At 46.1% G+C, this 24943-nt stretch overlaps 1 protein-coding gene across 1 annotated transcript in view; it reads right to left on the bottom strand.

Annotated features, from left to right (window-relative positions):
- Positions 1-24943, bottom strand: part of LOC137537990 (receptor-type tyrosine-protein phosphatase eta-like) — a 150307-nt gene that overhangs the window by 91999 nt on the left and 33365 nt on the right. The window contains exons 6-9 of the mRNA XM_068259909.1: positions 23566-23838; positions 17348-17623; positions 14484-14744; positions 11563-11844 (exon numbers count right to left, since the gene is read on the bottom strand). Of these exons, the coding sequence (XP_068116010.1) occupies positions 11563-11844; positions 14484-14744; positions 17348-17623; positions 23566-23838 (1092 nt within the window). The remainder of the gene's footprint in view (positions 1-11562; positions 11845-14483; positions 14745-17347; positions 17624-23565; positions 23839-24943) is intronic.

The raw sequence follows: 24943 nt of genomic DNA, 5'->3' as shown, positions 1-24943 counted from the left end.
AACTAATTAACCCCTTATATCACCTATACTCGGCCTTAAGATTCGTGGACAGCTGTTATGGCTTCTGCCTGTAACAATCAGATGTGATCATTAGGGCACCTGTTCGAGGACTAGTGTTGGGCGAACATCTAGATGTTCGGGTTCGGGCCGAACAGGCCGAACATGGCCGCGATGTTCGGGTGTTCGACCCGAACTCCGAACATAATGGAAGTCAATGGGGACCCGAACTTTTGTGGTTTGTAAAGCCTCCTTACATGCTACATACCCCAAATTTACAGGGTATGTGCACCTTGGGAGTGGGTACAAGAGGGAAAAAAAATTTAGCAAAAAGAGCTTATAGTTTTTGAGAAAATCGATTTTAAAGTTTCAAAGGGAAAACTGTCTTTTAAATGCGGGAAATGTCTGTTTTCTTTGCACAGGTAACATGCTTTTTGTCGGCATGCAGTCATAAAAGTAATACATATAAGAGGTTCCAGGAAAAGGGACCGGTAATGCTAACCCAGCAGCAGCACACGTGATGGAACAGGAGGAGGGTGGCGCAGGAGGAGAAGGCCACGCTTTGAGACACAACAACCCAGGCCTTGCATGAGGACAAGAAGCGTGCGGATAGCATGCTTTGTACCACCATGCAGTCATAAATGTAATAAAGATAAGTGGTTCAATAAACAGGGACCACGCGGCAACGCTAACCCAGCAGCAGCACACGTGATGGAACAGGAGGAGGCGCAGGAGGAGAAGGCCACGCTTTGTGAGACACAACAACCCAGGCCTTGCATGAGGACAAAAAGCGTGCGGATAGCATGCTTTGTACCGCCATGTAGTCATAAATGTAATAAAGATAAGAGGTTCCATAAACAGGGACCGGCAACGGTAACCCAGCGGCAGCAGCAGCAGCAGCAGCACACGTGATGGAACAGGAGGAGGCGCAGGAGGAGAAGGCCACGCTTTGTGAGACACAACAACCCAGGCCTTGCATGAGGACAAAAAGCGTGCGGATAGCATGCTTTGTACCGCCATGTAGTCATAAATGTAATAAAGATAAGAGGTTCCATAAACAGGGACCGGCAACGGTAACCCAGCAGCAGCAGCAGCAGCAGCAGCACACGTGATGGAACAGGAGGAGGCGCAGGAGGAGAAGGCCACGCTTTGTGAGACACAACAACCCAGGCCTTGCATGAGGACAAAAAGCGTGCGGATATAGCAGCAATGCTTTTTGCCGCCATGCAGTCATAAATGTAATACAGATGAGAGGTTCAATAAACAGGGACCGGAAACGCTAAACCATCCCAGATGTTCATCGGTCATGTTACTTGGTTGGGGTCCAGGAGTGTTGCGTAGTCGTTTCCAATCCAGGATTGATTCATTTTAATTTGAGTCAGACGGTCTGCATTTTCTGTGGAGAGGCGGATACGCCGATCTGTGATGATGCCTCCGGCAGCACTGAAACAGCGTTCCGACATAACGCTGGCTGCCGGGCAAGCCAGCACCTCTATTGCGTACATTGCCAGTTCGTGCCAGGTGTCTAGCTTCATGCCCGGTTTCAGGTCCAGCGGTGCCAGCCACAAATCCGTCTGTTCCTTTATTCCCCTCCAAATTTCCTCCCCTGTGTGCTGCTTATCCCCAAGGCAGATCAGCTTCAGCAACGCTTGCTGACGCATGCCAACAGCTGTGCTGCACTGCTTCCACGATCCTACTGCTGCTGGTGCTGGGTTAGCATTTCCGGATGAGGTACAGCTTTGAGATGCGTTGGAGGAGAAGGAGTCAGAGAGGTAGGTGCTGCTGTTGTTATCCAGCTGTTTGCGGCGTGGGCAACACCCGCGCCGTAGCAGGTGAGGAATCGCTGCCAGGCTCCACAAGGTTCACCCAGTGCGCGGTAAGGGAGATGTATCGACCCTGGCCGAACGCACTCGTCCAGGTGTCAGTGCTGAGGTGAACCTTGCAGGCAACGGCATTCTTCAAGCTTCGGGTTATTTAGCTGACCACGTGCTCATGCAACTCAGGCACTGCAGAGCGCGCAAAGTGGTAGCGGCTGGGAACCACGTAACGTGGGATGGCCACTGACATCATGCCCTTGAAGCTGTTTGTCTCCACCACTCGATATGGCAGCATTTCGCAGGCCAGAAGCTTGGCTATGCTGGCTGGCTGTTACTGCCACGGCCCGGGGGTCATTTGCTGGCAATTTCCTCTTGTGCTCAAACATCTCAGAGACAGACAACTCAACCGTAGCGCTGCACACCGAAGGGCTGTTGGTTGTTGTGTTTGATGAACACTGGGAGACCTCAAGAGCACTAGTCCGGAAAGTGACAGTGTCAGCATCGTCTGATGTTTGTGAATGTTGTGAACCACGCAATGGCTGGGCTACTGCTGCTGCTGAGGCGGGTCTGGTGGTGAGTCTGGTGAACCCAAGGGAGGCAGTGTTGCTGGTGGTACCCTGTCCTGCCGCGTTTGCCCACAGAGTGGGATGTTTGGATAGAATGTGGCGGCTCATGCTGGTGGTGGAGAGGTTGTTAATACTTTTCCCCCTGCTCAGGCGGGTCTTGCACACCTTGCAAATCGCCATGGTAACATCCTCAGTGCAGTCTTCAAAGAAAGCCCAGACTTTAACTGGCTGAGGACTCGGACCTCGTGCGTGATGTGCTGGTGCTGCTTAACCCACTGCTGGACGCTTGAGAGGTCATCCAAGTAATTATCTGGTCCTGTTCTTTTGGATCTGTGAGGGTTGTTGTCCTGGACAACATGGGCAGTATTGAGTGGGTTTTCTTGGGTGCTCCCCTGTGGCCTGTACGTGAACCGTCAGGGGAAACACCTCTTCCCTTGCCCCTCCCTCTTTCACCGGATTTCTTCCTCATTTCACTTATCCTTAAAGTACACGCTGACTGGCAGCAGTACAGTGGCAGTACAGAAATGCTATACAGTGGTGGGTGAGCGGTGTACCACTATTGTCAGCAGTGACACAGAGCACAATGCTATACAGTGGCGGGTGAGCGGTGTACTACTGTTCCCAGCAGACACAGAGTGGAAGTAAACACAATGCTATATAGTGTGGCTGAGCCGTGTACACAGAGTGGCATTAAACACAATGCTATATAGTCTGCTATATAGTCACCCCGAACAGGGTGATGTTCTGCAGAACCCGAACAGTGGCAAACACTGTTCGCCCAACACTACTGGGAGGGAACGCAGATTTTAGTACCTAAACACACGATACAACATGTTTTCCGGGGTCGGACTCTGAGGCACATACAGATGGTCCCGATCATCATCCTCATCATACAACTCTTCTCCTGAGTCTGACCCACCCACCACCTTTGCCACCCCAACATCCCCAGACACAGACCCCTCATCGTCCTCAACATTAACTTGGGATGCTGGCCTGAGCCAGACCTCCTCCTCCACATCAGGCCCCATCATCTCCTCAATGGCAGCCCTCATTAATCGCTCTGGCGACGGACTGATGGACACAACGTTCTCCTCCGGGGAGGGCTGCTGCTGACCACTGGCTGCTGGGGTGGATGTTATAGCTTGCGTGGGGCGTTGGCTGTTGCTGTTGTTGGGAGTGCTGCTCACAGCGGAGGTCTCTGGGGAACTCATGTTGAGCTCATATAGTGGTTGACGGTGAGTGGAGTATTACTGATCCCAGCAATATACACACTGACTGGCAGAGTACGCAATGCTATATAGTGTGGCTGAGCGGTGTACACAGAGTGGCAGTAAACACAATGCTATATAGTCTGGCTGAGCGAGCGGTGTACTACTGTTCCCAGCAGAATCAGAGTGGCAGTAAACAATGGTATATAGTCTGGCTGAGCGGTGTACACAGAGTGTCAGTAAACAATGGTATATAGTCTGGCTGAGCGAGCGGTGTACTACTGTTCCCAGCAGAATCAGAGTGGCAGTAAACAATGGTATATAGTCTGGCTGAGCGGTGTACACAGAGTGTCAGTAAACAATGGTATATAGTCTGGCTGAGCGGTGTACACACAATGCTATATAGTCTGCTATATAGTGTCAGTAAACAATGGTATATAGTATGGCTGAGCGAGCGGTGTACTACTGTTCCCAGCAGAATCAGAGTGGCAGTAAACAATGGTATATAGTCTGGCTGAGCGGTGTACACAGAGTGTCAGTAAACAATGGTATATAGTCTGGCTGAGCGAGCGGTGTACTACTGTTCCCAGCAGAATCAGAGTGGCAGTAAACAATGGTATATAGTCTGGCTGAGCGGTGTACACAGAGTGTCAGTAAACAATGGTATATAGTCTGGCTGAGCGGTGTACACAGAGTGTCAGTAAACAATGGTATATAGTCTGGCTGAGCGGTGTACACAGAGTGGCAGTAAACACAATGCTATATACTCTGGCTGAGCGAGCGGTGTACTACTGTTCCCAGCAGACACAGAACAGTAAACAGAATGCTATATAGTGTGGCTGAGCGAGCGGTGTACCACTATTCCCAGCAGACACAGAACAGTAAACAGAATGCTATATAGTGTGGCTGAGCGAGCGGTGTACCACTATTCCCAGCAGACACAGAACAGTAAACAGAATGCTATATAGTGTGGCTGAGCGAGCGGTGTACCACTATTCCCAGCAGACACAGAACAGTGAACAGAATGCTATATAGTGTGGCTGAGCGAGCGGTGTACCACTATTCCCAGCAGACACAGAACAGTGAACAGAATGCTATATAGTGTGGCTGAGCGAGCGGTGTACCACTATTCCCAGCAGACACAGAACAGTAAACAGAATGCTATATAGTGTGGCTGAGCGAGCGGTGTACCACTATTCCCAGCAGACACAGAACAGTGAACAGAATGCTATATAGTGTGGCTGAGCGAGCGGTGTACCACTATTCCCAGCAGACACAGAACAGTGAACAGAATGCTATATAGTGTGGCTGAGCGAGCGGTGTACCACTATTCCCAGCAGACACAGAACAGTAAACAGAATGCTATATAGTGTGGCTGAGCGAGCGGTGTACCACTATTCCCAGCAGACACAGAACAGTAAACAGAATGCTATATAGTGTGGCTGAGCGAGCGGTGTACCACTATTCCAAGCAGACACAGAACAGTGAACAGAATGCTATATAGTGTGGCTGAGCGAGCGGTGTACCACTATTCCCAGCAGACACAGAGTGGCAGTAAACAGAATGCTATATAGTGTGGCTGAGCGAGGTACACAGAGTGGCAGTAAACAGAATGCTATATAGTGTGGCTGAGCAAGCGGTGTACTACTATTCCCAGCAGACACAGAGTGGCAGTAAACAGAATGCTATATAGTGTGGCTGAGCGAGGTACACAGAGTGGCAGTAAACAGAATGCTATATAGTGTGGCTGAGCAAGCGGTGTACTACTGTTCCCAGCAGTGACACAATGACAGGGGGGACCCTGGCTAGCGTGGCTGGAGCGCGAACTACCCTGCCTGCCTACCCAAAGCTAAACCCACAGACAAATGGCGGAGATATGACGTGGTTCGGGTATTTATTTACCCGAACCACGTGACAGTTCGGCCAATCAGAGCGCGTTCGGGTCCGAACCACGTGACCCGTTCGGCCAATCACAGCGCTAGCCGAACGTTCGGGGAACGTTCGGCCATGCGCTCTTAGTTCGGCCATATGGCCGAACGGTTTGGCCGAGCACCGTCAGGTGTTCGGCCGAACTCGAACATCACCCGAACAGGGTGATGTTCTGCAGAACCCGAACAGTGGCGAACACTGTTCGCCCAACACTATCGAGGACCCAACACTGTATAGATGAATTGCTGTGCTGTAGCCTAGCAATTTAACAGTACAGCACTGCAGTCCAATCGCTAGAGACGCACAGGCTGGGGACAATGGTGCACTACATGCCCAACTAGTGATAAAATATGGCATGTATAGTATCAACTAGTGATAAAATATGGCATGTATAGTATCAACTAGTGATAAAATATGGCATGTATAGTATCAACTAGTGATAAAATATGGCATGTATAGTATTAACTAGTGATAAAATATGGCATGTATAGTATCAACTAGTGATAAAATATGGCATGTATAGTATCAACTAGTGATAAAATATGGCATGTATAGTATTAACTAGTGATAAAATATGGCATGTATAGTATCAACTAGTGATAAAATATGGCATGTATACAGGGGCGTAACTAGAAATCACTGGGCCCCCCTGCGAATATTTGGATGGGCCCCCCCCCCCCCCCATAGGTGCCAAATAATCGTAATGGGGCGTAATGGGGTGTTTCACTGTAAATTAATTGTAAAGTGGGCAGCATTTTACCAGACAATCGTAATGTGGGCCAGAAAATCGTAATGTGGGCACCAGTCACCAGAAAATTGTAACGTGGACAGCATTCACCAGACAATCGTAATGTGGGCAGCGTTCACCAGAATATCGTAATGTGGGACAGAAAATCGTAATGTGGGCAGAGTTCACCAGAAAATCGCAATGTGGGCAGCAGTCACCAGAAAATCGCCATGTGGGCAGCAGTCACCAGAAAATCGCCATGTGGGCAGCAGTCACCAGAAAATCGCCATGTGGGCAGCAGTCACCAGAAAATCGCAATGTGGGCAGCAGTCACCAGAAAATCGCAATGTGGGCATCAGTCACCAGAAAATCCTAATGTGGGCAGCAGTCACCAGAATATCGTAATGTGGGCAGCAGTCACCAGAAAATCCTAATGTGGGCAGCAGTCAGTCACCAGAATATCATAATGTGGGCAGCACACACCAGAAAATCCTAATGTGGGCAGCAGTCACCAGAAAATCCTTATGTGGGCAGCAGTCACCAGAAAATCGCAATGTGGGCAGCAGTCACCAGAAAATCGCAATGTGGGCAGCAGTCACCAGAAAATCCTAATGTGGGCAGCAAACACCAGAAAATCGTAATGTGGGCAGCAGACACCTGAAAATCGTAATGTGGGCAGCAGACACCTGAAAATCGTAATGTGGGCAGCAGACACCAGAAAATCGCAATGTGGGCAGCAGTGACCAGAAAATCGTAATGTGGGCAGCAGACACCAGAAAATCCTAATGTGGGCAGCAGTCACCAGAAAATCGCAATGTGGGCAGCAGACACCTGAAAATCGCAATGTGGGCAGCAGACACCTGAAAATCGTAATGTGGGCAGCAGACACCAGAAAATCGCAATGTGGGCAGCAGTGACCAGAAAATCGCAATGTGGGCAGCAGACACCAGAAAATCGTAATGTGGGCAGCAGACACCAGAAAATCGCAATGTGGGCAGCAGACACCTGAAAATCGCAATGTGGGCAGCAGACACCTGAAAATCGTAATGTGGGCAGCAGACACCTGAAAATCACAATGTGGGCAGCAGACACCTGAAAATCACAATGTGGGCAGCAGACACCTGAAAATCGTAATGTGGGCAGCAGACACCTGAAAATCGTAATGTGGGCAGCAGACACCTGAAAATCACAATGTGGGCAGCAGTCACCTGAAAATCGTAATGTGGGCAGCAGGCACCTGAAAATCACAATGTGGGCAGCAGACACCTGAAAATCGTAATGTGGGCAGCAGACACCTGAAAATCGTAATGTGGGCAGCAGGCACCAGAAAATCGCAATGTGGGCAGCAGACACCTGAAAACCGCAATGTGGGCAGCAGACACCTGAAAATCGTAATGTGGGCAGCAGACACCAGAAAATCGCAATGTGGGCAGCAGACACCTGAAAATCGTAATGTGGGCAGCAGACACCTGAAAATCGTAATGTGTGCAGCAGAGACCAGAAAATCGTAATGTGGGCAGCAGACACCTGAAAATCGTAATGTGGGCAGCAGTGACCAGAAAATCGCAATGTGGGCAGCAGACACCTGAAAATCGCAATGTGGGCAGCAGACACCTGAAAATCGTAATGTGGGCAGCAGACACCTGAAAATCGTAATGTGGGCAGCAGACACCTGAAAATCGTAATGTGGGCAGCAGACACCAGAAAATCGTAATGTGGACAGCAGGCACCTGAAAATCGCAATGTGGGCAGCAGACACCTGAAAATCGTAATGTGGGCAGCAGACACCTGAAAATCGTAATGTGGGCAGCAGTCACCAGAAAATCGTAATGTGGGCAGCAGACACCTGAAAATCGTAATGTGGGCAGCAGTGACCAGAAAATCGCAATGTGGGCAGCAGACACCTGAAAATCGTAATGTGGGCAGCAGACACCTGAAAATCGTAATGTGGGCAGCAGACACCTGAAAATCGTAATGTGGGCAGCAGTGACCAGAAAATCGCAATGTGGGCAGCAGACACCTGAAAATCGTAATGTGGGCAGCAGACACCTGAAAATCGTAATGTGGGCAGCAGACACCTGAAAATCGTAATGTGGGCAGCAGACACCAGAAAATCGCAATGTGGGCAGCAGACACCTGAAAATCGTAATGTGGGCAGCAGTGACCAGAAAATCGCAATGTGGGCAGCAGACACCTGAAAATCATAATATGGGCAGCTGACACCTGAAAATCGTAATGTGGGCAGCAGACACCTGAAAATCCCCCTGCAGAATTTCACAAAATTTGGTACGCAAAAAGGAAGTTGCAGGGCATGCTGGGTTGTCCTTTTTTGCTTCTCTAGTAGAGAAGTAGAAGTATAGAAGCAAAATATGACAACCCAGCATGCCCTGCAACTTCCTTTTTTTGTACCAAATTTTGTGTGTACCAAATAAGAGTCAAGTAAACTGGGGAATGATCATTCATCAACAAGAAAAGTAATAGAGATTTTAACTTTTGCATTACCTGATTAGCATCCTCATTACATGTGTACCAGATAAAAATAAAAAATAGATTTTTGATTTTATGCCCGACAGTTACACTTTAAAACAGTGGCACGTATCATGTGAAAATTAGGAAGAGCGATACATGAAAAAAAATTTATACATTTTGCATTTTAAAAACAAACACTGGTGCACCTGGCAGACGAGGGCCCCCGGGCTCTGCCACCACACAGGACCCCCAAATCCCAATGTGGCACCAAGAGGGGGAGGGCAGGTGAGCCCCGGTGCTGCCACCTCCAGGGGATTCACCCACACTGCCTCTATATAATGCTGAATGCAAAACACACGAGAAGTAGGGCCCATTCACACGCGTGCGCTTTACAAGTGATTTCAGCATTGCTGAAAATCGCTAGTGTTTTGAAAAATGCTTGTACATTAAAAAGTGTATGGAAGTGTTCTCATGTAAGCGATTTGTGATTTGTTGAAACACAAACACATTGCCCTGGAGCATTTTCTGAGCGATTCTGACCGATTAGCGTTTCAATGTTACGTATAGGAGAGCTGATAAATCGCTCTGCAAGCTCTTGGCTATTCACAATCAACAGAGTTCTTCCAGCGATTTTACCCATCAAACCTTGCAGTTTACCCACAAAACACTGCGCTGATGTCATTTCCTGTTTATGGAAGACAGACACAGCTTATTGAACTAGAAATCGCAAAATGCTAATCGCTGAAAAAACGCTTTCTTAACAGTAAAAAAAAAAATCGCTGGAAAATCTCTAGGAAAAAACACTGGAAAACTCCAGAAAATCGCTCAGCGTTTGTGACTGCGACTGCGATTACCGCTTGCATTTTGTGGGAGTGATTTTGCCGCGATAAACGTGGAAAAATCACTAGACGAATTAGCGTTTTGGGAGCGACTGCGATTAGCGGTTCTATACATGCTAATCGCGATCGCTTCAGAATTGCCGGAACACCGCTGCAGGTAAAGCGTTTGTGATTAGCGATAATGCCCATGATCGTGGCAGTGAGAACACTGCCATAGGGTACAATAGGACTAGCGGTTTGAGGTTAGCAGGAATTGTGCGATTCCCGCTTAGGTGTGAGCGAGCCCTGAATGCTCATTCACAGCCAGTGCACCAGTGTTTGTGGTTTTACATTTCTGTTTTGCAGCTTCCAGTATGCAGAATTGGGTAAGTGGTTAGGGAGGGGTGCGAAGTTAGAGGCTACCTGCGTGTGTTGCCCCCTGCTGGTGACATCGTCTATGATTCTGTATGACCGAACCCTCTCACCTGAATGTTGCTGAACTTATGCAATTCCTGCTAGATCTGGTACTGCAGACACAGGTGTATACACCTTTACACTTGTCTGGCTGACGGTCTGTTTGTGGACCATATAAAATGGCAGATTATGAGCATTTGCTTCTTGAGTGTATTGCATTCAAATTTAGCATGTTGCCTATTTTTCTCCTGTAAAATGACTATAAAATTAAATAATCACTGGAAAAAAAATATTACCCAAAGAAGTCCTATATTGTCCTGAATAAAAAACAATATATACATCACTTTGATGGCATAAATTATAAAAAAAAGTTATTGCTGTATTAACCCCCTTGGCGTTCTGATTCTTTCCAGATTTTAGGGTCTAAAAGTGGTACAATTTTTTTGCACCCTTTCAGACCCTAAAATCTGGAAAAAATCATACTGCCAGGGAGATCTGCAATCACTCACCTCCCTGGCTCCAGCGCTGCAGTTCCACCTCCATCCTCCGGGTGGCACTGCAACTGTAAAGTGAAATTGCCAGCTGATGTCATGACGACAGCCGGAGATCTCACCAGCAGGAAGCAGAGCCCTGGAGGAGAGGAAGAAGAATGGCGGCTGATGGGATCCCCCGGGAGGTATATAGAACTACCTGCCGCCCGCTATACTCTGCACACAGCCTCCAGCGGCTACCCCGGGCAGAGGTTGGGATTACCGCTCTTAGCTGCAGATTTCCGCCCTGACCCTAGCTCGGGATAACCGCCAAGGAGGTAAATAGCGACACAGCTGAATTGCCAAAATTGTCAGGAATCTTATGGTGCCCATACACGGTGCAATAAAAACATTCAATTTACTCATATATTCGACTAAAATCATTGAATCGAATGAAATTTCAAAAGATTCTTTTTTCAAGAAAAAAGAATCGATTATTCTTTTTTTTAAAGAAAATCTGTCATGAAAAAAACTCCCCTGGGGGGTACTCATCTTGGGTGGGGGAAGCCTCCGGATCCTATTGAGGCTTCCCCCGTCCTCCGCGGTCCCACGGCGGTGGCGAAAATCCTCCCGGAGCGGCGGCCATGTAAATATTTTTAACTCTCAGGCTCCAGTGCAGGCGCAGTATCTGCTCCTCCCCACGGAGATAGGTGGAAATAGCCGATCTCCGTCGGGCCGCTCTACTGCGCAGGTGCAAGTCTCCTGCAAGTCTCCTGCACCTGCGCAGTAGAGCGGACCCGACGGAGATCAGCTATTTCCACCTATCTCCGTCAGAAGAGCCGAAAAAGCGCCCCCCGCTGGAGCCTGGAAAGGTAAATATTGCACAGGCTGTCGGATTTATCGCCTGTGCGTTCCGGAGCTGCAGCGAGACCGCCGTGGGACACAGGAGGACGGGGGAAGCCTCAATGGGGTCCAGAGGCTTCCCCCTACTGAGGTGAGTACCCCCCAGGGGAACTTTTTTTCAGTACAGGTTTTCTTTAAATAAAAATCCGATCGGACATGTTGGAAAAATCTTTATATTCGAACTAACGGATAATCAAACAAAATGATCTAAACGCAAAGTGGTTAAAGGCATCTAAGGACTTACCTCCATCAGTGCAGTTAGTTAGGTTAGCACATTCCCCTGGGGTGATGGCCACAGGTGGACTCTTGTACCCTCTGACTCCTATTGTTACCACGTATATAGTGTTATTAGTCCAGGGAGCTAAGCTGAAACCCGTGGCGTTGTCCTGTGCAATCCAAGAACTGTTCCCGTAACTTATTTCATACGTTACATTGCTCACACTGACCATATCTGTTGGCATTTCCCAGGAAAGACTAAAATGTGTTCTGATGTAGCTGCAAGTCAGATGTTCTGGTTGTGAGGGACCTGTTAACCCGAAATTACAAATTACATTGGACAGATGTTACATTAATATACTGTATGTGTTTTTTACAGTAAATTACTGACAAATATTTAGTATAGAGGCAGCATAGCACCATCTGCACACCTGGACACACATCACACACCCCTTATAACCGGACAGTTAATTAGAGGAAGTTCTGGTAAGTAATATTTGTTTTCAAAACGTTTTATGAAGTGGAATTTGGCAATATAAACTAGAGGCAGCATAGCACCATCTGCACACTTGGACACACCCCTTATAACCGGACAGTTAATTAGAGGAAGTTCTGGCAAGTAATATTTGTTTTCAAAACGTTTTATGAAGTGGAATTTGGCAATATAAACATGACAAATTGAAACATGTAATTACATACCACTCATTTCTTGTATATGTTACGGCCAGAACCCGAAGTTTGGTCACTTCTAATTCTGGCCGGCCACTTCGGGTTCTGGCCGGCCAATGTGCGAAGTGGCCGCTGCGCTGCGGCCAATGTGAGAAATGTAATTATTCCTGTAACATTAATGTATCTTCAGGCCGCAGCGCAGCGGCCAAATGTATCACAACTTAGTTAATTTAATGCAATTAAGCCGGCGGCAATGTAACAGATGAAGCCGCCGGCTTTTCCTCTGCCTCTCTCTCCTCGCCCAACCCCCCTCCCCCCCCCCCCCCGCCTCTCTTGCTCTCCTATGGGCAGCTGGTGGGGATGAGAGTGAGGAGCGGGTGCTGATAGAAGCAATGTCTGCAGCCTTTCCGCTCTGCTTTCCTGGCGCGACGAACGACTCTCGGGGACACGCATGTCCCCACCGGCTGCCCATAAGAGAAGGAGAGAGAGGCGGGGGGGAGGAGAGAGAGGTAGAGCAAAAGCCGGCGGCTTCATCTGTTACATTGCCGCCGGCTTAATTGCATTAAATTAACTAAGTTGTGATACATTAATGTCACAGGAATAATTCCATTTCTCGCATTGGCCGCAGCGAAGCGGCCACTTTGCACATTGGCCGGCCAGAACCCGAAGTGGCTGGCCAGAACTAGAAGTGGCCACACTACGGGTTCTGGCCGTAACATATATATAGAGAAAGAAGAGTAAGATAATATGTAAAAGAAATGGCAAGTAATATTTGGACAGTGCACCTCTTTTAAAGTGACAGCAAAGTGCATTTGATGGAGCATCAGACACCTTATCATACAAACTGCTGCCCAGCAATATATTATTCTCTATATTTATAGGGTCATAATTTTGCAAACAGTTACCACCCTGGGGCAGTCCACAGATGTGTGTCCTTTTGCAATAATAACCAATCAAATATCAATAATCCATACAGACAACCAACAGTTGGAAATGGACTTATGATCAAAAAATCATCAGCTGAAACAATAATTTGCAATATTTTCAAAGTTCCAATTTAAAAAGATTTGAAGTGTACCTGAGATTAAACAGGATATTCTTACCTGGGGCTTCCTCTAGCTCCCTATCGGACGTGACTCCTAGACTAGACCAATCTAACTCCATTGCAGATGCGCGGTCCCAACCAGGAGTGTTCTGCGCATGTGTAGTTTGATAAGACTGTAACTGCGCAGGCGCAGAACGCAAACAAGGTCAAACGCAGGCAGGGCTACACATGCGGGAGAACAGCCAGGAAGCCCACGGCCCAGAGGGGGGGCTGGAGGAAGCCCCAGGTAAGTGTAAATGCTGATACTTGGGTCATCCCTGCATTCCTTTAAAGAGAACCCGAGGTGGGTTTGAAGAATATTATCTGCATACAGAGGCTGGATCTGCCTATACAGCCCAGCCTCTGTTGCTATCCCAAACCCCCCTAAGGTCCCCCTGCACTCTGCAATCCCTCATAAATCACAGCCACGCTGCTGACAAACAGCTTGTCAGAGCTGGCTGTGTTTATCTCTATAGTGTCAGTCTGCTGCTCTCCCCGCCTCCTGCAGAACTCCAGTCCCCGCCTGCATCCCTTCCCTCCCTGCTGATTGGAGGGAAGGGACGGGGGCAGGGACCGGAGCTATGCAGGAGGCGGGGTAGCAGCTGAGACTGACACTACAGATGTAAACACAGCCTCACAGCACGGCTGTGATTTATGAGGGTTTGCAGAGTGCAGGGGGACCTTAGGGGGGTTTGGGATAGCAACAGAGGCTGGGCTGTATAGGCAGATCCAGCCGCTGTATGCAGATAACATTCTTTAAACACACCTCGGGTTCTCTTTAAAAAGGAGCAGCATGCACAGGTGCATAACTAGACTTAATAGCCCCCCCCCCCCTGCAAAAATGATAGCATGTGGTCCTATTAGTCCCTGAACACCATGCAGGTCACGTGTTTAGGAGGGAATGGCAGCAGGGAGTGTTCTGAAGCAACCTCCGGAAGCAGGAAAAAATTACACACACTCCTGCACACTGTTTTTGTGAGCGAACAGGGATGGTTTTTGCTAATTGGCTGCACTTGCGGTTGGGGAGAGGGAGGAGGAGGGGCCCCCCTGCAATGGCGGGGTCGCAGGGATGATTGCTACACACACACGAGTATGCATATATAAAGGGCATTAATAAGTCTATAGATGTAATGATAAAAGAACTGCTCACTGAGCGATATTTGTCCCGTAATAATAGAGGCCTGAATCATACTCACGTGTGGCCTCGGTCACTGGAGCGGAGCGGCTGCTGCACAGATAACTATTGCTCCAAACTACAATCGTATATTCCGTGCTGGAATTTAGCCCTTCAAAAACGGCTTCCGTGTCATTCGTATATTTTTGCATATATGTGTTATATATTGTTTCCGATAGATACACTGAGTAATTTTGTAATCTTCCAGGCGGGGTCGTCCACATCGCTTTGAGACAAGTAGTGGAAATTGAATTGTTCACGACAACGGACGGCTGCGGGGGATCTGCGAGAGAAGAAAACACAAGATGGCCCCCGTGGCATTTTCTCAAACACTACACCAGAAAGCATTTGTTTTCACATTATTATTAGTATTATTAGCAATATTAGTAGTAGTAATGGCAGCAGTAGTAGTATTAATATACAGTAAGTAGTACTATTGGTATTAGCAAAAGTAGAAAAAATAGTAATAGTGATAGTAGGAGTATTGGTAGTACTAGTAAAAGAGGTACAGGGTGGGCCATTTATATGGATTCACCTTAATAAAATGGGAATGGTTGGTGATATTAACTTCCTGTTTGTGGCACATTAGTATATGTGAGGGGGGGGAAACTTTTCAAGGTGGGTGGTGACCATGGCGGCCATTTTGAAGTCTGCCATTTTTAATCCAACTTTTGTTTTTTCAATAGGAAGAGGGCCATATGACACATAAAACTTATTGGTAATTTCACAAGAAAAACGATGGTGTGCTTGGTTTTAACGTAACTTTATTATTTCATGAGTTATTTACAAGTTTCTGACCACTTATAAAAGGTGTTCAATGTACTGCCCATTGTGTTGGTTTGTCAATGCATCCCTCTTCTCCCACTCTTCACACACTTCACACACTGACAGCAACACCGCAGGATAAATGCCAGCACAGGCTTCTAGCATCCGTAGTTTCAGGTGCTGCACATCTCATATCTTCACAGCATAGACAATTGCCTTCAGATGACCCCAAAGATAAAAGTTTAAGGGGGTCAGATCGGGAGACCTTGGGGGCCATTCATCTGGCCCACGACAACCAATCCACTTTCCAGGAAACTGTTCATCTAGGAATGCTCGGACCTGACACCCATAATGTGGTGGTGCACCATCTTGCTGGAAAGACTCAGGGAATGTGCCAGCTTCAGTGCATAAAGAGGGAAACACACCATCATGTAGCAATTTCACATATCCAGTGGCCTTGAGGTTTCCATTGAGGAAGAATGGCCCCACTATCTTTGTACCCCAAATACCACACCATACCATCAATTTATTTGATCCAACAGTCTTGGGGGGATCTATCCAATGTGGATTAGTGTCAGACCAATAGCGGTGGTTTTGTTTAACTTCACCATTCACATAAAAGTTTGCCTCATCACTGAACAAAATCTTCTGCGTAAACTGAGGGTCCTGTCCCAATTTTTGTTTTGCCCATTCTGCAAAGTCAGTGCGCCGATCTGGGTCATCCTGGTTGAGATGCTGCAGTAGCTGGAGTTTGTAAGGGTGCCATTTGTGAGTAGCTAATATCCGCCGAAGGGATGCTCGACTAATGCCACTCTCCAGTGACTTGCGGCGAGTGCTACGCTGGGGGCTCTTGCTGAATGAAGCTAGGACAGCCACTGATGTTTCTTCATTAGTGACAGATTTCATGCGTCCACATTTTGGCAAATCCAACACTGAACCAGTTTCAGGAAACTTAGCAAGCAGTTTGCTAACTGTAGCATGGGAGATGGGTGGTCTCGTAGGGTGTCTTGCATTGAAATCTGCTGCAATGACCCGGTAACTGCGTTCACCAGACATCAACACAATTTCTATCCGCTCTCACGTGTTATTCTCGGCGACATGTCAATGGCTGTATTTAGGTTTTTTTTTAATTTAATTTCACAAATTTACAGCCTATGAGAGCTGTTTGCTCTCGGAGTCTCCCCGGGGACAGCTGAGTGACATGGCTGTCCCTAGTACAGCGATGCCGTAGATCACAGCGCTGTACAATGTAAATAGATGGCACTTTCACCATCTAACAGTCTCCTAGCTGCGATCGCCGCTGGGAGACTGATGACGGAGCGGAGACCCGTCACTCCAGAGGGGATGCGCATGCATCAACTTGCTCGATCCTTTGCAAACTCTGCCCCAAGACTTTAAGCCAATTGGCGTTAAATGGTCCTGGTGGATCCGCTGTATTCACGCCAATTGGCGTGAGGTGGTCGCCAACAGGTTAAGTCTGGTTACGCCCCTGATTGCTGCTGCAGTGGAATACACGCTTCTTGGGTAACTAGAAAGGATTAAGATTGACATTGCAACAGAGACTCTGCGGGAGATTTGACAGATAATTTACTGTGGATATCACTTTAATATTTGCTAGTGGCACTGAGGTTGTTTCCATGAAGATTTTATTTTATCTTCCTGGGGCTAGAGGCGTATATACAGGGGTGCAGGTATGGCATGTGTCATGGGCTTGGGTACTGGGGGCGCTGCACCATAGTATCCTTGGTGTTCTCCAAATGCATCCTAGTTTTTATCTGGGTGACAGTCTGCTGCCTGGTTACATTTTGTCGGGGGGGCCTAGTTGCCTAGTTGTTATTTGGAACATATGTACGGGCTGTCCCATTTACTTCAGTCTTGCAGGCCACGCTTAATGTCAACTTGAACACAACCAATTCCACAAAACGACTGCACCTTCTGCCCTCTTCCCCGGGGCGGACTTCAGTGTTAGCCATAGTTGCTGGTTTCCCTAGATACGCCTGTGCCTAGGACAGAAGCCAGTGTCTAAATGGGGACCTGGTGGAGCACTCCAAAAACTTGGGGGGAGAACTGTGGGTAAAACTGACACAAATTCCAACTTTTTTTCTTTAAGAATCTACTTACCTGTGCAGCTAGTTGTAAATGCTGGGTCTGATTTGGTGATGTTATCAGCAGCGATGGCATATACAGTGAATGTATATATCTCTCCTGGGGTCAGATCCATCATTGTAGCAGACTGATTGGTCACTGTTGTGTTACTGATCAGTGAGGAGGATGAGGTGACGTTTATCTCCACTCTGTAGCTGTAGGTGCTCTGATACTCATCAGGACTGCTCCAAGCCACAGTAATCCAGTCATACATACGATCTATTATCTCAAGGAAACTAACAGCACTTGGCTCTGCAAAAAAAAAAAAAAAAAAAACAGCCAATTATCAATAATGCAAATTTAAAACAAAACCGAAAAAAAAAAGGAAAGGAAGGTGTAGGTATTAACCATTTCAGGCCACGGGGATTTTTCACTTTATGCATCAGAGCAATTTTCACCTCCCATTCATTTGCTAATAACTTTATCACTACTTATTACAATTTATTGATCTATATCTTGTTTTTTCGGCCACTAATTAGGTTTTCTTTGGGTGGTACATTTTGCTAAGAATTATTTTTTTATAAATGCATTTTAACAGGAATAATAAGAAAAAAAATGAAAAAAAATCATTATTTCTCAGTTTTCGGAAATTATAGCTTTAAAATAATCCACACTACCATAATTAAAACCTATGTATTTTATTTGCCCGTTTGTCTCTGTTATGACAAAATTTAAATTATGTCCCTATCACAATGTATGGCGCCAATATTTTATTTGGAAATAAAGGTGCATCTTTTCCATTTTGCGTCTATCACTATTTACAAGCTTATAATTTAAAAAAATGTTCGTAGTATACCCTCTTCAAATGCATATTTAAAAAGTTCAGACCCTTAGGTAACTATTTATGTCTTTTTTTTTTAATTGTAATTTTTTTTTCCATTAAAACATTTATTTGGGTAATTTTTTTGGTGTGGGAAAAAAACTGTTAATTTTTAATGTTATTATGTGTGTAAATTGTAATGTAAAATATATATAAATATAGTTTTACTATTTGGCTACAAGAGGTTTTTTTTCTCCTTGTGCTCCTCGCTAAGCGGAAGCACAAGGGGGACGCGGAAATTTTTTACGTGCAGAAAGACTGAAGCCTCTTGTAAGAGTGCTTCGGTTTTTTTGCTGGGGACACAGATCGGTGATCGGGAACCAAGTTCCCGTTCACTGATCCCAGGGCTACCGGGGGGACAGCACGGGGGCGCGAAGCACGGCACCGCAGCAGAGCAGCTGCCCGGATGTGAGCTTCACGTCCGGGCGGCAGAAATGGTTAAAGAGAACCTGAGCCGGTGGCAACCCTGTAAAATAAACATACTACCCGATCCTGGCATCAGATGCAATGCTTCTGGCGCATTGCATCCAATATGAAATGTCCCATAGTCTTTGGGGTACTCAGGTTTCCTGAAGACTTCAGAAGCCTCCCACAGCGGCAGAGAGCAGTCACCGACCCATCAGTCAGAGACTGCTAACTGGGGAGCCAGCGCCGGAATTAGAGAACTAGGAGAGGAAAAGGAAGGCTCTATATCAGTGTTTCTCAACATTCCATGGGTATGTACCCCTTTCAAAAGCCTGTGCTGGCCAAGTACCCCCTGATATGGTAAAGACTATCTCAAGTAACCCTTGATACAGAATTTAGGGATGCTCATTCGGATTTCGCGGAATTGACATTTCCGAATTTCTAATCGGAAATCGGAACTAGGAAATCGGATTTCTGCAGAAATACTGCATTTCTGCAATTCGGTAATTTTAGCCCAATCGCAGAACTCAAAATCAATGGACCAATCAGAATGCAGAAACAACTTGAAAGTATTTGGCCAATGAGAGAATGCAAAAAAATACTACTCGGAAATCGGATTCTGTAGTAATACTGTATTACCACAACTCGGTAATTTTAGCCCAATGACAGAACTCGGAAGCATTGGACCGATCACAGAATGCAGAGTCAACTCGGAAGTATTTGGCCAATCAGAAACTGCAAAAAAATGAGCAAAAAAACCCCACAACTCGGAAATCCGAACTCTGAAATCGGAATCCAAACGGAAATCCGTGAAATCGGTAATCGGCATTGGCGGAAATCAGAATTTCTTCAGAATCGGAAATCAATATTCCTGACCATCCTTACAGATACACTTAACCCTCCTGGCGGTCTATTAAAAACCGCCAGGGGGCAGCGCAGCAGTGTTTTTTTTTAAAAAACTGTTTAAATCATGTAGCGAGCCTAGGGCTCACTATACAATAATACAATACAATAACATTTCTATAGCGCTTTTCTCCCATAGGACTCAAAGCGCTTAGGCTCTCTCAGATTCAGTAATTAGTAGGATAAAGTATTCACACAACAAAAGTTATATTTCTGCAAATGCCAGACTGAACAGGTGGGTTTTCAGTCTGGATTTATACACGTCCAGGGATGGAGCTGTCCTGATCTGTTGAGGTAAGGAGTTCCAAAACATAGGGGCAGCATGACAGAAGGCTCTGGGACCAAAAGTTTCCAAGTGGACTCTGGGTATGACTAGATTATTAGAACCTGTGGATCTGAGAATGCGGGGATTGCTACGCAGCTGTAACATATATTTCATGTATCCAGGGCCTAGATTATTCAGGGATTTAAATGTCAGTAGGCCGATCTTGAATAGGACCCTCCATTCTATAGGTAGCCAGTGAAGGGAGTGCAGGACTGGCGTTATGTGGCAGTGACGGGGTTGGTTGGTTAGCAGTCTGGCAGCAGTATTCTGTATCAGCTGTAGACGGTACAAGGCCTTTTTTGGAAGACCAGTGTAGAGAGCATTGCAGTAGTCCAGTCGGGATGTGATGAAGGCGTGGACTAAGGTTGGCAGATCTTCTGGGGGGATGAGGTGCTTGATTTTTGCAATGTTCTTCAGGTGAAAATAGGATGATTTCACCACCGCAGAGATTTGAGTTCTGAAGTTTAAATCCCCATCAATTAGAACTCCCAGGCTACGCACATGATCAGAGCTGTGTAGATCCGTGCCTCCTATTCCCAGTGGTGAAGACTGCAAGTTAAGTTATTTTGTTATCATGCTCTGCCCGCCTCACTACATGATAGCCGCTGTGCAGCGGCATTTCCCCACCCGCTTCGATCGCCTCCGGCGATCTTTGATCAGGAAATCCCGTTCAAAGAACGGGATTTCCTGGAGGGCTTCCCCCGTTGCCATGGCGACAGGCGGGATGACGTCACCGACGTCGTGACGTCAAAGGGAGTCCCGATCCACCCCTCAGCGCTGCCTGGCACTGATTGGCGGCTAATCGGCGCAAAGCGGCGGCGATCGGAATGCACACGCAGCTAGCAAAGTGCTAGCTGCGTGTTGCAAAAAATAAATTATGCAAATCGGCCCAGCAGGACCTGAGAACTCCTCCTGCGCGGCATACCCCGAGCTCAGCTCAGGCTTACCGCCAGGAAGGTTAAAGGACCACTATCATGAAAATTATACAATTTTAAATTCATATAAACACATACAAGAATAAAATGAGCCATAAATTACTTTTCTCCTATGTCGCTGTCACTTACAGTAAGTAATAGAAATCTGACAGATCTGACAGGTTTTGGTCTAGTCCATCTCTATGGGGGATTCTAACCATGTTCTTTATTCTTTATAAAGACACTCCTTGAAAAGGATTTATATAAATATGCTGGCCAGCTTCCCTGCTCTATGCACACTTTTTTAGCAGTTGGATTGAGCAACTGCCATTCACTGAGTGCTTTTGAAAATAAAGAAAACCCTGAGAATCCCCCATGAGGAGATAGGCTAGTCCAAAACCTGTCGGTAATGTCAGATTTCTACTACTTACTGTAAGTGACAGCAACATAGGAGAAAAGTAATTTATGGCTCATTTTACTCAGGAAGAAACGTACTTCTTATTTGTGTGTGTTAACATGTATTTAAAATTTTCCAATTTTCGCTATAGTGGTCCTTTAATAGTAGTACATGATAATCGTTTCTAAACCATTTCCACACATTTGCTATTGTTTTAGTTCGTTGAAATACTAGTTTGGCTGTGGTTTATATAGGATGTATTATTTTCTGAAACGATAAATCTATTAAACTTAATTAAACACATCAAGGCCAAGAAGTACCCCCTGGACCCATCAGAAGTACACCCTGGGGTATGCGTACCACATGCTGAGAACCCAGGCTCTATATGACCCAGACCCTCTCTGAGGTGAGTATGTTTTTTTACAGATTCACTTCAGACTTTTAAAGAGAGATAAATTGAGAGTTAATACGTAATGTAAGACAATGAAACAGAAAAGCTTTGTGAATCAGCCTGTGTGCCCAATTCCACTTGCTTTGAGATGTTGAATAGAAAGGTCCCTTGACACATGATGCAAATATTTCCCAACATAAGAGGGCATCTATGAAGCCAGTTTGATCTAAGTTGGGTAGTAAGGAGGAGCTGAGTAGGAAAAAGTAAAAGAAAAAAAAAAGGAAGGTCCCTTGACAGACCACAAACTGTTGGGGAGGGGGTTCTGGGCCAACAATAGGAGGAAAAATCTTTATTTTTGGCATTTCTTATTTTGTGTCAATTTTTTATGTAGGTAGAAAAAAAAACAAAGTCCTGTAAAAGTAATGCCTTAACATACAGATAAGTTAATTGGCTCCCCCTAAAATTGGCCCTAGACTAGAGTACTTACACTACATAATATAGACATATGGCAATGGTAGGGATTAGATTGTGAGCTCCTTTGAGGGACAGTTAGTGACAAGATATATATATACACTGTACAGCGCTGCGTAATATGTCGGCGCTATATAAATACTAAAAATAATAATAATAATAATAATGACTAACTGATAAAGTTAAATGATGCAAGCTTTCTGAGATCTAGTCCCTTTCTTCAGGCATATTTCCAGATGTGAGCTGTAGTAAAACACTGATGCAGGGAAATAGTAAACACGTAGATGGCAGTTGTGCTGGTTGCTGTTTAGCAGTTAGATGTCAGGTGATCAGCAGGCTGGAGCCAGTGAGCTCATGCAAGCAAACATGAAATCTAGCAGGTTTCTGAAGATCATGAAGCCAAGTCAATCATGTTACATAAGGAGTCATGAATCCCGTTCCACAATTTAGGAGGAGGAAGAGGAAATCCAGCCTAAACAAACATACTGTCATTAAGTTACATTAGTTATGGTAATTAAAATAGATAGGTAATATAATCTCTTACCCACACTGTTTTAAAAGAACAGGCAAATGCTTGATTTCATGATGGCAGCCATCTTTTTGGTTGAAAGGAGGTGACAGGGAGCATGAGACACAGTTCCAACTGTCCTGTGTCCTGAGCACCTCTCCCAGTTGCTTGGCAACGTGAACAACAACATAGGAAATCCCATCATGCTCTGCACAGCATCAGGGAAAAAAAGCCCGGGCTTTTTTTCTTTGATGGGTGGAGCTTAGATAAAAATGCAGCTAAAAATGATGCCTTGGTAAGAAAAACAAAGTTCTGATGCTGTGAAACTGTTAACCTGCTGAGCGGTCTGGACGAGCTCAGCTCATCCAGTACCGCCGGAGCCTGCCGCTCAGGCCCTGCTGGGCCGATTTGGCTCAAATAAAAAGCAGCACACGCAGCCGGCACTTTGCCAGCCGCGTGTGCTACCTGATCGCCACTGCAGCGCGGCAATCCGCCGCATGCAGCGGCGAAAGAGGGTCCCCCCAGCCGCCCGAGCCCAGCGTAGCCGGAACAAACAGTTCCGGCCAGCGCTAAGGGCTGGATCGGAGGCGGCTGACGTCAGGACGTCGGCTGACGTCCATGACGTCACTCCGCTCGTCGCCATGGCGACGAGGTAAGCGAAACACGGAAGGCCGCTCATTGCGGCCTTTCGTGTTACTTCTGGCCGCCGGAGGCGATCAGAAGAACGCATCCGGAGCGCCCTCTAGTGGGCTTTCATGCAGCCAACTTTCAGTAGGCTGCATGAAATATTTTTTTTTTAATTAAAAAAAAACCCTCCCGCAGCCTCCCTGGCGATCTTAATAGAACGCCAGGCAGGTTAAAGAAACACCAAGCCTTTTCAGTTCTGCTGAGTAGATTTTTAGTCCGGAGGTTCACTTTAATGTCTTAAAAGGTACTACTTTTACACGACTTTGTTTTTTTCTACCTACATAAATTGTTTGGTTAACACGGTACAGAAACATTTTTACTACTAGTGTCATTTCTATAAAACCGGAGCACAGATTTCTTCCCACGAACTTACGTGTAAACACCCATTGAGTCACAGGGGTGCTCTGGTACCCCAGAATTCCCACCGTCACCACGGCGATGGTGTAATTAGCCCCGGACGCCAGGCTCTGAAGGGTGACATCGGTCGTGTTACTGCTCACAGTCCATGCGGCGGAGGAAGAAGAGTTCCAGTAGGTGATAATGTATGACTTTGTCACGCTGGCCATATCTACCGGCTCTCCCCAAGACAAAGCGAGGCTGCTTGTTCCAACTGAGTAAAAGAATATCATTCCGGGGGGGTTGGGGTCTGCAGAGAAAATGACATTATTGTTATGTTGCATTACTCTGCAGGCGAAAAAGGTTTAGAAGGGAACTGAATAAGCAAGCCTTTACAGTATAATTCATTTTGTTAAAAAGTATTTGTCTATTTTAGTGTGCAACCAGCTAAGAATGTTCAGAACTGACTGTAAACTTAAAGAACAAGCGACACCCATGCTAACCTAGAAATAAAAAACACATATATAAGTAGATAAATACTACTTCTACTTACATAACAGATGTATTGTGCTATCCACGTAATGATTCCTGTGAATTTTATAAAGGAAAAGCAGAAAATCCTATTCTAGGCAGTGGCCATCTTGCCAAGCTAATGCTGACATCATATCCTCCCTGACTCTTGTTTTCCCCCCTCCCTTCTCTTGCTCATTGTGTATTCATTAGCTGCCCTCCTCCCAGAGTCTTCAGACACTCCCACTGAGGTGTATACTAGGAACTGCACTGTCTTTTTTTTTATTTACACATCCAATCACTGAGTCACCTCAGCCTTGCTTGTAAACACAAGTGATCAGAGGGCGTGTCTGATAAGCAGCAAGGCAGGGAAATAAATGGCAGAGGAGAAATATATTATACATAAAAAGAACTCCCAGAATTCAACTCTTTGGCACTGTTTGGCACTAGGGTCAGTGTTCCTAAGGTATGCGATAACTCCAAACCATAACAGCAGAAAAAGTTTTGAATGCAGGATTAGCATCTTTATCACTTAATACACTCAGACCAGTTGCTGTTAAAATTTGATTTTTATGGTGACAATACCGCTTTAAACTAGACTTCTTTGCAGCTGTGGCAATAGCACTCTGTCTGGAGTACAGTAAGCTCCCCCACTTTGCTTCTTGTGTAATTCCCTGCAAACATGGGTCCTTAAAGTGCACCCGAGACGTATGATAACACAAAAAAAGTATAAGGGCCTGTACACACTGAAAAACGCAAGCAAAATCGCAAGCGCATGCGTTTTTAAAGTGCCTGTAGTTTTAAAAACGCATGCGCTTTTGCCCGCGTTTTTTGTGCGTTTGCGTTTTTCTTGTAATTGCTGATTGGCTAAAGAATCCTTTGTTTTTTTTCTAGTTTACATTTCA

The sequence above is a fragment of the Hyperolius riggenbachi genome, chromosome 11 (genome assembly GCF_040937935.1).
Source record: "Hyperolius riggenbachi isolate aHypRig1 chromosome 11, aHypRig1.pri, whole genome shotgun sequence".
In the NCBI taxonomy this organism is placed as follows: Eukaryota; Metazoa; Chordata; class Amphibia; order Anura; family Hyperoliidae; genus Hyperolius; species Hyperolius riggenbachi.
The sequence above is the reverse complement of the archived record's forward strand: the minus strand, read 5'-3'. Positions and strand labels throughout refer to the sequence as shown.